General features: G+C 40.2%; 1 protein-coding gene across 6 annotated transcripts in view; it reads right to left on the minus strand.

Annotated features, from left to right (window-relative positions):
• Nucleotides 1-15596, minus strand: part of DAPK2 (death associated protein kinase 2) — a 138018-nt gene that overhangs the window by 41825 nt on the left and 80597 nt on the right. For 4 of the 6 annotated variants that reach the window (XM_056572878.1, XM_056572881.1, XM_056572879.1 and 1 more), the window contains exons 5-10: nt 10804-10933; nt 8602-8650; nt 8490-8516; nt 5772-5924; nt 4043-4088; nt 889-3567 (exon numbers count right to left, since the gene is read on the minus strand). In XM_056572878.1, coding sequence (XP_056428853.1) covers nt 2920-3567; nt 4043-4088; nt 5772-5924; nt 8490-8516; nt 8602-8650; nt 10804-10933 — 1053 coding nt within the window. In that variant the 3' untranslated portion in view covers nt 889-2919. Of the gene's footprint in view, nt 1-888; nt 3568-4042; nt 4089-5771; nt 5925-8489; nt 8517-8601; nt 8651-10803; nt 10934-15596 lie in introns of those variants that run through there. The other 2 variants (XM_056572877.1, XM_056572882.1) reach the window with 2 other exon arrangements.

Below are 15596 nucleotides of genomic sequence, written 5' to 3' on the forward strand. Positions count from 1 at the left end.
ACATGACGCTGACGCTTCCGCCAGGAGGGAAATTCAATTGGTCTAAAGTTCCGGCGGCGCACAATAGCGCAGCGGGCACTTAAGAACAGTGAGCAGCGGCGGTGCAGCGCCGCTGCTCATATGTGTTTTGTGAGGGGCCCCTGCACCGGCTGCACAGGGCAGCTTTGATTTATCTGCGGTCCCGGGGGGGAGGTGTGCGGTTGCACTAGGAGCATGTGAAGTAGCAGTGAAGCCTGTTCATGATTCCCAGGAGAGTAACTGTTCTGCTGCCGTGGGCGCCGCTCTATGAGCGAGCGACACACACGGCACAAACAACACAGCCCAGCGAGCGGCGGGGCGCAACACGGCTTAAAAAAATAAAATAAAAAGTCCTTGATTTTTCCGCCCTCTGGTCCATGCACCCTTAAGCGACCGCTTGGTCTGCCTTATGGAAGCGCCGGGCCTGACTATCAGCAGGCAGTGGGCAGAGCTGCATTACCTGGCAAGCCAAGATGATGAGTGAGTGTCCCACACCGTCGTTTCCCATTATCTCCTTCAGCTACCCAGACCTCTTTTTTACCTGAAAATTTGCGTCTCTGCCACTCCCCTTCTCACAGCAGGTGGCACTGCCTGAGCCACTAATAAAGTGACCTTATGGCAGAGCCCCCTCACTTACCTTATTAACTCACATCTGCACAGCAGAACAATGCTGATTTTAGATTCTAACATACTGTGTTACATCAAAGACAGATGTTTTTATATACTTTATACCTAAAAGATACACACGCCTGCAGCTTTATATATTAATAAAGCTCCATTTTAAATAGCAGTCCAAAATCTCCTGGAATTTTTTAAATAAACAGTGCATAGAATATAGCTTGATATATACTTTTATGAGTAGACCACAACATGCTGTCAATATCCGCAGGCTTAATAAATATGAGCTTTTAGCAACTGTCCATATCTTATGGACTAATAGTCTGTAAAACAAAAAAGTCTCTGTAATCACATATACTACACAGAGGTGAAATACAATGAACTTAACTAGACTGGAGCCTAATATGCTTAGAAACATGCTACTGATACACATCATTTTGGGTTTTTAATGAACGTTCTTGTTACTTGTAGTGACAAAAAATTCTCATTTTAACCAGTGTTATAATTAACTAGTTTACAGTATTCAACTTCTACTATCAACATCGAATAAATACAAAGTCAATAACAATAGAAAGTTTGGCTTCCCTGCCTATCAATCCATCTATATATAAAACTCAATGGGGGAGATTTATCAAAGGATTTAGACTGGTTTTTCCTGTCTAAATTTGTCGCACAGAAAGTCGCAGTCTGAATATGTGCGACTTTTCTGCGACTTTTGCTCTAGAGGATTTTTAGAACATGATGCATTCTAGTCTATTTTAGACTGAAATGCATTGGTGCTGAATTTATCAAAAGCGACTTTTCAGCGACAAGTCGCTTCGGCTGAAAGTACGCCGCAATGTCAGACCATGTTGGAGCAGGTTTAAATATAGACTAAAGCATAGATCATGCAGTCTGTGCACAGAATTTAGAGCCGTGCGCCATTTGATAAATTAGGCGCACAATAGACCAGACTAACCCTCTGTAGTTTGGTCTATATTGATGCGGGACATAGACAGCTTTGATAAATATCCCTAAATGTGTGTGTGTGTGTATGTTCCAGCATCACGTCCAAACGGCTAAAGATATTAACATGAAACTTGGCACACATGTTACTTATATGTCAACCACAAACATAGGATAGGTAATTTAACCCTTACTCACCCCCATTTGCCAGGGGCGGGGTTTTTGTTTAAAGTCCCATGCAAGTCTACGGGAAATATATGTTTCTGAATAACTTCCAAACGGCAGGAGATATTTCGATAATACTTGGTCACACATTACTTATATGTCCACTTAAAATATAGGATAGTTAATTTAACCCTTAACTACCCCCATTTGTGAGGGTCAGGGTTTTTGTTTAAAGTCCCATTCAAATCAATGGGAAATGTATGTTCCTACATAACTTCCGTACGCCTGGAGATCTTTCAATACTTGGTACACATATTAAGGGTCGGGATAGGAGGTCGATATAGGAGGACGGGATATGAGGACGGGATAGGAGGGCGGGATAGGAGGTTGGGATAGGAGGTCGGGATAGGATGTCGAGATAAGAGGTCGGGATAGGAGATCGAGATAGGAGGTCGAGATAGGAGGACGGGATAGGAGGTCGGGATAGGAGGTCAGGATAGGAGGACAGGATAGGAGGTCGGGATAGGAGGACGGGATAGGAGATCGGGATAGGAGGACGAGATAGGAGGTCAGGATAGGAAGTCGGGATAGGAGGACGGGATATGGGGTTGGGATATGACAACAATATATGAGGACGGGATATGAAGTCAAAAGCTTCCTCCTTTGTTTATTTTCCTCCACAACAAAGATTAGGAAGGAAAAACCGGGCAACTCCGGGTACTCAGCTAGTACTTCTATAAGATAGAAACATAACAATACGAAAACATTTATTGCATAATGTGAAAAAATCACATTATGCTGCCTGCCTATTCCTAATGACCATGTACACTATGTGATAAAGCCATTTTTTTGTTAAATACATGTAGTGATCCAGAGTTTTATATAGGTTGACTGAGATGGCAGTCTTAATGATAAAGATTGTAATTACGGTAAATCAGATTAATTTGAGTATCATTGCTTGTGAAGAAGAGACACTACAGAGATAGTGACCACAGTAGTACAGTGTAGAGCCAATGTTACATGCATCAAGATCATATTCTTAGCATAAAGGACACTCTCTAGTAATAAATATACCGTATAGAAAACAAAATCTGAATCTATATATAATTGAATATGTCATGTTTATACAGATTTTCCACATATGCTCTACATATGAATTATTCACTGCAGGGCCTATTGAAACCTAGGGTCTGTGTTTCTGAGATTTAGTCGTTCTAAAAGATCTTCACTACATGATCCATTTAAGAGACCCATGAACGACTCACTTAAATCTCTGTTAAATACAGCACCAAAGTTCCTACATTCATAACCAGTATTTCCTGCTGGAAATCCATCTACCAAGTCTTGAATCATTTTAATATCCTCTGAAAGTCCTTTGCTCAGAGAATCATAGCGTGTCTCTAAGTCCTTATACCTTCCAGAAACACTTTCTACATTGCATTCTACAAAGTGAACGTCATGATTTAGGTTCTTCTTCATGGACTCCACTTTTCGACACTCATATCGGAGCTGAGATAGACTGTGTCTAACATTCTCATTCTCTTCTTTATACCAAGCCTCCTTTTCATTGTAGATAGATATCAATGTTTCTACATCCTCCTGTAGAGAATCATAGTTTGTAGCCAAGGAGCCTAGTATTTGTTCTGCACCTTTCAGGTCTTCTACTACTTGTGCAAAGCGCTCAAAATTAACATATGTGTTGTTGGGGGGCATGCTGGAATGAGACTTCATTGTATATTCCCTTAACCTCTTAGCCTTCAGTTTCCGCATGGCTGTTCTCTTGGTATCATGAATTTTATTCTCCTCTTTGGACTGAAGTGTCTTAAAGTAAAAAGGAGACATAAGTACCAGAACAAGTCCATAAATGTTTCTAGAAAACGGGGATGCACAAAGTCATGCTGAGTAAGGAATCCACAGACCTTTTCATGGATATAACATTGCACAACACACCAGGCCATGCTTTTTTAACTTGTAAATAGGTCAGTAAGTAGTCCACTCCTTCTGGTTAGGGTGTAAGAAAGTGACACTTTCACAAACAGAAAATTCAGCATTGCAAAATAGTGACCAAATAAAAATTGTATCAGTCTGTTCTGGAATGTAATGGTATCAAATTGTAACTGCACCACCCAAGTACATCATAGATTGTATTAGTTCATAACTATAAATGCCTATTCTTGGAATGTGCCATAGATAATAACAACACTGAAAACCAAACAACCACCAGAAATATAGCTACTTGATGGAATCTCACATGTTACACTCCAGTCTCATGCAAGGATACTAAGATTGTACTCACTGTTATCCATGGATGTGAAAGAGCTTCCTGTATAGTAAAACGCTTCCTGAAGAAAAGATCAATGCACATTGTGAGTGGCAACCTAAAAGGGTGGACCATTGGATTTAAGATCATATAGGGGGAGAATTATCAAAACCTGTCCACAGGAAAAGTTACTGAGTTGCCCATAGTAACCAATCAGATTGCTTCTTTCATTTTTTTAAAAGGCCTCTGTAAAATGAAAGAAGCAATCTGATTGGTTGCTATAAGTAACTCAGCAACTTTTCCTGTGGACAGGTTTTGATAAATCTCCTCCATAGTTTTTACCTGCAACATTTGCTAAGTCTTTTAGTCCATTAGGTAGTAAAAGACAATGTGGTATGATGGTGAAATCACCCCTTCTAACTGATCCTATGGGGGTCTGTAGTGTCACTTGCTGATCAGGAGAATATCTGGTGAAATGTATCTAGAGTGCTACTATTATGAGGCACTGCCACCGACACTTTAAATATAGGCATCTGCAAGTTTCCTGTGACTGGTTGGGACAGTGAATTCAATATCTCTCTTCTCCTATCAGCGATACAAACTTTCCAGCCATACCACTGATCAGAGGAGGGACACTTACTGTCAGTTTATATTCTGGCAAGTGGGCTTGTACTTTTTGATCAAAATGTATACTAACAACCTGTTAGTTTTTAAAATTATGCTGAGAAGCAAGTAGATCAAAATACAAATGGTGGATGTGCGGCTATGTTTCTTTATTTTTGTTGTACAGTTTATATTCTGCACCACAAATCCATAAAGCTATGGATGACTAAAGGTCCCAAATACTAGAAGTTTTTATTCTTTTTTTCAATATGCTGACTTTGTAGTGATATTTTATGCCATTTCATTGGAGTTGTTCTTTATCTTGCTTAATTTGCTTGGTTCACTTATCTTAAACAATTAGGGGGAGATTTATCAAAATTTGTGTAGAGGAAAAGTTGACAAGTTGCCCATAGCAACCAATCAGATTTCTTCTTTAATTTTTCAGAGGCCTATTAAAAATTTAAGAAGCAATCTGATTGGTTGCTATGCACAACTTTTTCTTAGCACAGGTTTCGATAAATTTCCCCATCAGTGCTTTGATGAAAGTCAAGAGCACACAAGAAAGGACATGATCTGGAACTACATTTTCCTATAAAGGCAAAACAACTGACACATCTAAGGTGGTTAAGTCCATTGCAGTCTTGTTCAGACATCTATGAATGTTGCACTTAGCTCTAAATACTGATTTTTTGCTTCCATAAATGGCAAGACAATATTTCCAATCTCGGAATGTTCTGTGAGGCACACGCTTTCACCCCATTTCATCTCCCAATTAGTTTTACAATTATATTTTTTCTTGTTTTTGTTTTTCTGTTGCATCTTCCTATTGTGCACTTAATCTTTTTAAGGAAGAATATAATTGACTTCACAAGTCATGTATTTCATGTGGTTTTTCTATTAATACATGTTTATACATGCCAAATAGCTATTTTACTCCCTAAGGAGTTTATTTTGCCCCCACCAGTGATGAGTCTTGATAGCTAGCACATATTCAGTATTTTTCTCCTTCTCAGTATACTAAGAATGCCATACACAGTTTATATAAAATCAAAATAAAATGTATCTATTAGAAAACTATGTAGTCAACCCATATTTCTTATGTTCATTTTCCTTTAGAAAAAAAACTTAACATGAAAATGTTTTGTCCTTGTTTACTTCTTACCTTGTGTCCTTGACAAGCAGCTTCCTGATGAAGTCTTTGGCCAGATCGCTGGTGTGACTGAAGAATTCCTCATCAAACTCATAGTTTACTGCTGTAATATTGGAAAGGGTCTCCTGTTTGTTCTCCCCCAAGAATGGGGATGCTCCACTTAATCTGAATAACAGAAAGAGCACACTGAAAATGGGCAGTGACTGATGGTGTATAATAGAAACTGATGGTCTCTCCTGACGAAGTGGGGAGACCCACGAAACGACATCCATTGAGGGTGCACGGGGTCCCTGGATGGCCACTGGAAGTATGCCTGTTATAGGTAATGCAGTAGCGTGATGTTCTCTATTTTTTCTTTATTGTGTGTTTATGTATTACAGACATTACCTTTACTTGTTGTATGGAGGATTTATTAACTATCTGGCATACTCCAATATATTGTATTCGATGTGACCGGGGATCCCATGCCATTTGTGGGGTATATGTATTTTATGGGTTAGGGGTGTCTGTCCAGTTGTATTTTGTTTTTTCTATATTTGTGCTATAATAAAGTTTATTGATTTTTTATATTATTTGGTGGTGATTATTGTGGTGACAATTATAGGTGTATATACTGTGAGTAGTTATTGTTACCAGGTATATGATTGATATTAGATAGTTTTCCAAGGAGGATTGTAGGTGTTATATGGTATCAGATTAGGATGCCTAGAGCCCACTGTCCACTACATGAGTTTACTGTGGTTTGCACATATTTGGTACATTTTTGTGACACATTTTCCCTTGTGATTTAGCTAGCAGGACAGAACAAAAATAACCTACATAAAATCACATTTTCTCAGGTTTATATATGAAAGGACATTTCTGTGAGAACTTAAGTGACCCATCCATAAATAATAAATAAGCTCTAAGGCTAAGTTTCTACTTGGTTTTTTTTTGTGGTCCAAAAAAACGACAGAAAAAAATGCCACAGTATTTTCATGTCTTTGGCATTTTTTCTTGCGTTTTTTTCTGGAGTTTTTTGCCTTTGAGTGGAAATTGCATTTTGTTTTTTCAAAATTTGTTGGGTACCAAAAAACAAAAAAAGAAAACAAAAACATGAAATGCATATTTTTAATAACAAAATTTTAATTAATATTTAATAAAGTGTGTGTGCGTTTAACTATTTTTTTCTCTATTTTTTACATTTTTTAGGTAGTACTACTACTGCCAGCATGGAAAACAGTGTTCCATGATGGGAGTAGTAGTTCCTGTACTAATAGACATATCACCCCAGGTGTCACTCCTGACACACAATGCGATCGTCCATAATATAGCAGAGATGCGGAGCAGCTCTATACAGCGCTCGCACCTCTGCTCTGTATTCCAGGCTGGCTAGTGATGTGAATAGAAATTCACATCACTCATTCATATTTTCAGCCCAGAGTGGGGATTGGCCGGATGGTGGCAGCCAAGTGGAATTCTAGCCTCTGAGTCAAATAGAGCAATTTCATTACATACAAGGTAGCTGTACCTGGCACAAACACAATGTTAGCATTTAAAAAACCCTCTTACCTTCCTCCTGTACCTCACACCTACACAGTTGGGTAAAGAATAACCAACTAAATGACTCCTTCAAATATAAACCAGGCTAAAACTATTATAGCTCATTCCTGGAAACAACCCACCTGTCCCACCCACTTGTCTTCATGTGCTCTTGATTATAAAAGAGATGAGATGTCTTGAGTACCTGACAGCTTTGTTAATAACAAGTTAGATTTCTCCATCACTTATAATTGTTAAAATTTAACCAGGACCATAATACCAGCCATTTAAATAATGAATGCCTACCCCACTCCCTTACCCTCCCACATGTTTTCCTTGTCTTATCTCCCCATCTCAGTTTATAAATGATTTTCATTGACTTCTTTAAATAACCAACTTTTCTGTTATCCACTTTTTCTTCTTCTATTATGACTCAGTATCTTGATGTTTTACGGTATATTACCTTTGTTTATCTTGTTTATGGAATATAAGTAAATAAATAAATAAAGATTACAGTTACAAAAATAAATTCTTCCTTATTATTATAATAAATGAATAAGCAAGCTGAGCTGTCCTGGCTGGGTGATAATACTACTATAATACTGCTCACTAACTTGACACTAGGGGACATTTCATCAGGTCATTTCACAATCCAGATACTTAAGGGCTTGTTCACACTGCCGTTGTGCTCCGGTAAATGGAGTTCCATCAGCCCTTCCGTTGGAACAAAGGGGGTTGAGCGGAGAAAAAAATAGTGCATGTCCAATTTTTTTCACTGCTCAACTTCGGTAAAATACCTGATCCCCCGACCCCATTCAAATCAAAGGGATCCATCAGGTCCCTGTTGGTGTCAGCTGTTTACCAACTGATTCTATATCTGTTAAGCACTAAAAAAGACCTGAACTGACCCAGAACAGGACAGAGCATAAAGGCAGTGTGAACTAAGCCTAAGTCAGAAAGCAAAATCCACTTATATTGTCTTTTGTTTCCTGTCTGTCAATAAACTAAGGAGCTGACAGCTGCCTGCTAGATGTCACTGACAACTCCCGGGGACACCTGCCCTTGACTTTTTTCAGCAATGGACCCTTAGCCACTGATAGCTTCCATTCCAATCTTTCTGGGTCAAACAATGTAGTTTCACCCAACCCATTGACTCTACCACACTGACATTCAGTAGGTGATACTGTGTAAATAAAAGTTCATACTCACAATATGTATGTGATGACACCAATGCTCCTAGAACAGAGAAATATTGCCATGAGTATAAAAAGTCAAGGTCCCTTTGGAGTTATCTTAAATTGTCTTTATAAAAGAAACTCACCACATGTCTACAGCCAGTCCTAGTGGTTCATAATTTACTATTTCAGGAGCTGAAATGTCAATTTACAAAATTAGAGGAGTTCCATATTAAAAAAGAACAATTGCTTCTAGACAGACAGAAACATTGCTGCTGTTAACAGAAGACATCCTGTTCTAAAGGATAGAAATAAGCACTTTCCATTTTCCAATGCAGCCTTGGAAATTATGGAGATAATCTGACCTGTTGTAATCGGAAACCACTTCACATGTTATATGCACTATTCATTGTTATTTAACACTATTTTTAGTTCAAAGTATTACATATTTATATCCACTTAAAATGCAAATCCAACCTAAAATGCACAAGAACGTCAAAGTATCTGGAAACAGTAAACTGTGTAGAGGGAACCACAATAAAGGGCTTGTTGATGGCTAGTTCTAAGTAGCAAATGTCTGCAAAAGCCCTGGTTTGTGCAAACAATTTAGACTTTTAGCAAATTTTGCTGGCCATGGCAAGAGAGAAAGGCTTATGTTAAAGCGGGACATGGCCACTGCACACGCCTAAGCTCTCTGGTGTATATTGTAGTTGAAATCTATCCTAGCTTGGAACTAGAGTACATTTCAAAGCTCAGCACCCTGCCTATGGCTGCTGAACTTTACTAAAGACTGGTGTGTGAAATGCCAGTATTATTTAAATGGGCACTGTCATTAAACGTGATTTTTTATATTTGATTGCTTATGCCAAATAAACAACTTTTGTAATTGGCTTCCATTAAAAAACTAAACGTTTTATCGGAGTTTTTCTGCTGTGTACTTCTGGTCAAAAGGGGTCTCACTTCTTGGCCAGAACACATTCTGTCTGGTCAAAATCTCAGATTTTTGTCTCCTGCTTGTAATGGCAGGTGACCAAACTCAGGGAGTGTTTCTCTGCACTGGGCTTGATTGACTGCTGCACAGAGCCTCACTGAAAGCTGCACAGACTGAAAGCTGCAAATATCCTCACTGAAAGCTGCACAGACTGAAAGCTGCAAAGAGTCTCACTGAAAGCTGCACAGACTGAAAGCTGCAAAGAGCCTCACTGAAAGCTGCACAGACTGAAAGCTGCAAAGAGCCTCACTGAAAGCTGCAAAGAGCCTCACTGAAAAATGCACAGACTGAAAGCTGCAAAGAGCCTCACTGAAAGCTGCACAGACTGAAAGCTGCAAAGAGCCTCACTGAAAGCTGCACAGACTGAAAGCTAAGAAAGAAGAATGGTAAGATACACAACTTTTTAAAGCTCATAATTTTTTTTTTAAGGGTGGGAGTGTTAGGAGTAGTTAGGGAACATAGTCTGAGTTAGTTTAGACAGGTACTCTTTAAATTATTTTTGCAAGAAAAGATAAAACACAACTACAAACTGCTTTGTGTACAGATAACATAACAGGGCATTTACTAAGACCAGGGTCTCACACCCCGCTCTTAAGTGAAATACTGTGGTTTTTGGAGGTGCCTAACCATAAGCATAGAAGCATTATAAATTCCCCATTCTTTGATTTATCTCCTTTAAAGTAAAAAAAAAGACAGTACAAAAAGGGTAGCCTTTCTTTAACAATGTGCATTTTTTAATCATGTATTGTGACTGGGACTGTTAAACACCTTTTGCAACAGAGGTATATGCAGCTTTCAGTCCAATGACTGACCATCTGTCTATTCATAGGAAAAAATATCTGACTGTACTACTGGCACTGTTAGCATTGTGCAACAGATGTCTTCCCTTTATACATTTTTGCATTTAGAATCTATGCAATTACAGACATTTACAACATATTCACACAATGTGAAATAAATGTTGATAGGTACGTGTCCCATCTCTAGGATCCACAACTGTTTGTGGAACGACTTTCCAGACCTGCCTGTGGTGTTGGCCAATGGCTGCTGCCTCAAGGCAGGGTACAAATGGAGAGCACAGCAGCCCTCTCCATTGATCTATAGAACTTATGGAATCAGCAGAGCACACATGATGAATGTTCATGTGTCCAGCCAGTAGGTAGATAAGAATAGCTTTCTATAGACATCTCCAGAAATGACCAGATACAGAACACTGCAGCATTCTTAGTTCTATAACTCCTGCTCGTTCTGCAAATATATGGTCACATGTGGTCATGAAGATGCTCTGTGAGGATGCATTTATAACCACTTACCTGCAACCTAAAAGAAAGAAAAATATAATACTGATCATACATACCTACAAATTCAGGCGTGCCAAAAATATTCTTAAACTCTACCCCGTCTTCAATTTTATGTGCCAGGCCAAAGTCAATGAGCTTTATATGGGGCACAGCAATTGTTTTATCCAACAGCATAATGTTTTCTGGCTGAAAAGAAAAATAATTAAAGAAGAATTGCAGTTAAAGAGTAGCACCCACCATCCTTTTTTTTTTTTCTGTCCCTGCCTATTGCCCATCTATCCCTAACATCCTCCCTGCCTGTAATTTTTTTTTACTATCTGAGAAATGCCTTTTTGTCTGCCTGGTAGTGTGCTCACTTACCAGGCAGACTTCCCCAGCAGGCGCAACATCACTGATGCCTGCTGGGGGGGGGGGGGGGCGACTTCCGCCCTTTGCTCATCTTTACAGGGTGCCTCCAGCTGTTTCACCACTACAACTCCCAGCTTGCCCTGACATCCATTGGCTGTCAGGGCATGCTGGGAGTTGTAGTGGTGAAACAACTGGAGGCACCCTGGGTTGAAAATAATAACTTTGTTATGGCCATGGCCAATGAGCTACCCCAAACCCCACTCTCCCCCCCCCCCCCCCCCCCCCGAAAAAGACATATCCAAGAGCAGGACAGTCTGAGGCAGCAGCAGAAGCATATATGCCGGGAAGTGGGGCCGGCGTGTGAGGCCAGGGATCCAATGCGCGCATCCTCTGAGTTCTCAGTGCTCGCTCCCGCCTGTCTGATTGACAGGCAAGGAGCGAGCGAAGGCTGACTGAATTAGGACCGATTGCCCTGGCCGATTTTCAAATATAAAATACAATATTTTAATTAAAAAATATATATAATGAAAGTATATTAGAGATATGTTGTAGTACATAAGTACTACAACATATATATATATAAAAAAAAAGGTTGGTGACAGTGCCCATTTAAAGGACAACGCTACCTCTGACAATGCTAAGAGCTTGTTCATACAGAGCACTTTGGTCCAGAGAATCCTACACAGAGGAAAAGCAGGAAATAAAAACTTAAAGGGAACCTGTTAGCAACATCACCCACACTAACCTGCTGGTATTGCTTGTAAGTGCGAGTGATACTGGCCAGAATGGTGGTTACCTAATCTTTCTAGGTGCAACTGTTCCTGAGATAATGTTAAAAATTTAAATATGTAAATGAGGCTCTTGGTGCATTCAGCATTCCCTTGCCCCGATGTGCACTCATTCTTTGCCCTGGCTGGTCCCTTATCCATGCCCTTTAATAAATATTCATATGTTCCCTCTTTTGCACATAGCTACTGCTTGCAGAGATACCACGTATGTACGGAGGTAGTCAGGGATGGCACATCTAGTCAGGGCTGGAGATCTGAGCGCACACTCATGGGATCTCAATAACAAAGAGGGAAAATATTTATATTCATTAGGGAGCATGAAAAAGGGAGTTGTTGGAAAGAAAAGCCAGTGGATCTCATGACTAGGGAATGCCGAGAGTGCACGAAGAGCCTTCTAAGGTAACCACAATTGTTATCAGCGTCATTAGCATTAACAGGCAGTACCAGCAGGTTAGTGCAGGTGATACTGCTGACAGGTTCCATTTAAAGGTGTTTTCACGTAGTTAAAAAAAAACATAACCCTTAATCCTCAATTCACTTCAACTACAGTGCAGCCCAATGTCTAGTTTCCCCTGGCAGAAGTGCTGCGATGACGTCACACACCTGGTGCATGTGATGCTGCAGCCGATAACTGGCCTTAGCAGTCACATGATGTACATGCAAGAATAGAACACTGAGGCCAGCAACTGGCTGTAGCGTCATGTGATCAATGTATGCAATGTATGCATCACAGCGTTAGGCTAAGTTCACAAAGAACTCACATTGCTCAAGACACAGAGTTCTGACAACATTTAAAGCCCCATTAAGTTCAATGGGGTTCCACCCAAAATTACACACAATTTAAAGACAGGCCTTTACATTTTCTGGAATGTGAAATTTCCATGGCAGAATGTCTGCCGCGGATATTCTGCTGTGTGAATGGGACTTCCTAATGGGCAGTAAATTTTGCAAAATTCTGCAGCAGAATTTTGCTGTGGACATTACTTCAAAGTATCCGGAAGCTGCCGTGTGAACATAACCTAAGTAGTCAGAAAAGGCTCTTTTTTTACTACAAGAAAACCCCATTTGAGGCAAGGTTCCCCACTTGTTTATTTTTTTTTTTCTTTTGCAAAAAGGCCCCAAAAAAACACCAATTCTGGTGCACTTGCATTTTTTGTTTTGTGAAAAGAGATCGTAAAATCCACTTAGCATTTTTCATTTTTTTTTTTTAATTTTGGGCTCCCTGCCAGTTTTAGAAAAACGACCTCATGTTGAGACTTTGGCGTTTTTTGGGGAAAATCTTGGCGTCTTTTTCAGATAGAAGTCTATGGGAGTGAAAAAGAGCCCCAAAAATGTGGGTTTTAACATTGGCGTTTTTGCTGACATTTTTTTTTCTCTTACTTTAGCAATCTAAAAAAGGGATTAAGTTAGCTTTTTTGATTAAATTTAGTAGATAACCATAAAAAAACTTATGATGCAGTTGGAATGGAGACATTTTTATTAATTTCCAATCAGGGACCAATTTATGTGAGCGGGCAGGGACATAATAATGTAGCCGCAATATAAAAAATTTAATTGTTAAACTAATGTATTTTTTTAAAATTAATTTTGTAAAACTTTTTATTATTAATGTATTTTAATAATGTAATTAATAGCAAAAACAAGCAGAAAGTCAGCGACTCACCAGTCTTCGTCTTCAAATCTTGACTTTACTGAAACATACTCACATAAAACGTTACAGGAGAGGGACAGTAGGGGGGAGGGGGGATACAGCAGGCAATGGTAGCCGTTTCGCACAGACTAGTGCTTCATCTGGAACCCCTTTACTGTCCATCTCCTGTAACATTTTATGTGAGTATGTTTCAATGAAGTCAAAATTTGAAGACGAAGACTGGTGAGTCGCCGACTATCTTTCTGCTTGTTTTTGCTATTGAATTTTTGCTACGCATGTGTCAGAGCACCACCATACACTTCACTCCAGCAACCTTCATTTTTATTACCCCTTCAACTACTGTTAACCCCTTAAGGACTGATCGTTTTTCCGCTTTTGCACTTTCGTTTTTTCCTCCTTACATTTTAAAAATCATAACCCTTTCAATTTTGCATCTACAGACCCATTGTTTTTTGCGCCACCAATTGTACTTTATAATGACATCAGTCATTTTACTCAACAAAAAAAAATATTTGTGGGACAAAATTGAAAAAAAAAATGCTATTTTGTAACATTTGGGGGTTTCCGTTTCTACGCAGTGCATTTTTCAGTAAAAATTACACCTTATTTTTATTCTGTAGGTTCATACATTTATATCCTACTTATATAGTTCTGATTTTGTTTTTCTTCTGGTAAAAATCATAACTACATGCATGAAAATTAATACGTGTAATGGCTGGTGGTGTGGATTCGCTGTACCTGTGGGGACGATGGCATGAGCCGCACCAGGGAGTGGAGTCTAAGGAGCTGCTGGTTTTCACCAGAGCCCACCGCAAAGCAGGATGGACTTGCTGCGGCAGGCGGCTCCCAGGTCGCTACCCCTGGCATGACTCGTCCACAAAGGCAGCTGAGGTGATGCGAGGCACAGAAGGAAGAGACGAACTCAGAGTCGGGGAAAAGCAGGTAGGTCAGGGCTGGCGGCAAGGAACTGTGGTCAGGAAACATAGCGAGAGAACTGGTACACGGAATAGCAGATAACACAGGGAATGCTTTCTCTAGGGCAACAGGGCACAGATCCGGCAGGGAACAGGAGGAAGTGCAGGGTTAAATAGGGTCAGTTCCAGACAAGCACTAATTGATTGGTGCACTGGCCCTTTAAACCTCTGAGAACTGGTACGCACTGGTACCCAAGGAGGCGGGTATGCAGAATGGAGAAAGCAGGAAGATGGCGAGGCAGGTGAGAAGCAGCACCCGTTATCCTGTCTGTCTACCAGCTTGCAGAGATTGAAGGATGACATTTCTTGAATAAAGAACAGAGCCGTTTCTGACAAGCTACTATTCCAGTGTGGTGAGTGCATTCATTTTTTCTACCAAACAAAGGAGTTTGTAAGACACTGGGTTAATACGGCGCAGGATTTTGTAGGGACCAAGGAACCAAGGACCTAGTTTGTAACTAGGGATCTTTAAACGAACATATTTGGCAGGCAGCCAGACTTAATCTCCATGAGAGAAGATCAGGGATGGTCTTCTTCTCTTATCGGCCTGAGTCTTCATGAGGGTAGAGGTGTGTTTCAAGGATCGCCGGGTTTCCTGCCAAATAGCCATAAAATCCTGGACCTGGACATCCACGGCAGGTACCCCAGAAGAAGTAGGTAGAGGAAGAGGAGGGCAAGGATGGTGGCCGTAGACATTATAGAATGGTGATTTTCTAGTAGCCTCAAAATCTCGGTGATAATATGAAAACTCCGCCCAAGACAGTAAGTTGGCCCAATGGTCCTGTTGTGCAGAAACAAAGTGACATAGGTAGTCACCCAAAACTTGATTCACATTCTCTACCTGGCCATTGGTCTGCGGGTGATATGCAGAGGAAAAGTTCAACTTGACTTTGAGACGAGAACAAAGAGCCCGCTGGAAACAAACTGGACACCCCGGTCAGAGAAAATTTGTAACGGTAAACCATGTACACAGTGGTAGATCAGTGATGAAGTCCATGGCTATGTGTGTCCAAGGACACTCCGGAATGGGCAGAGGTCGTAGTAGACCCGATGAGGCAACTTGTCACAGGCACAGGTAACACAGGAAC

The sequence above is a fragment of the Hyla sarda genome, chromosome 4 (genome assembly GCF_029499605.1).
Source record: "Hyla sarda isolate aHylSar1 chromosome 4, aHylSar1.hap1, whole genome shotgun sequence".
NCBI classification, from domain to species: domain Eukaryota; kingdom Metazoa; phylum Chordata; class Amphibia; order Anura; family Hylidae; genus Hyla; species Hyla sarda.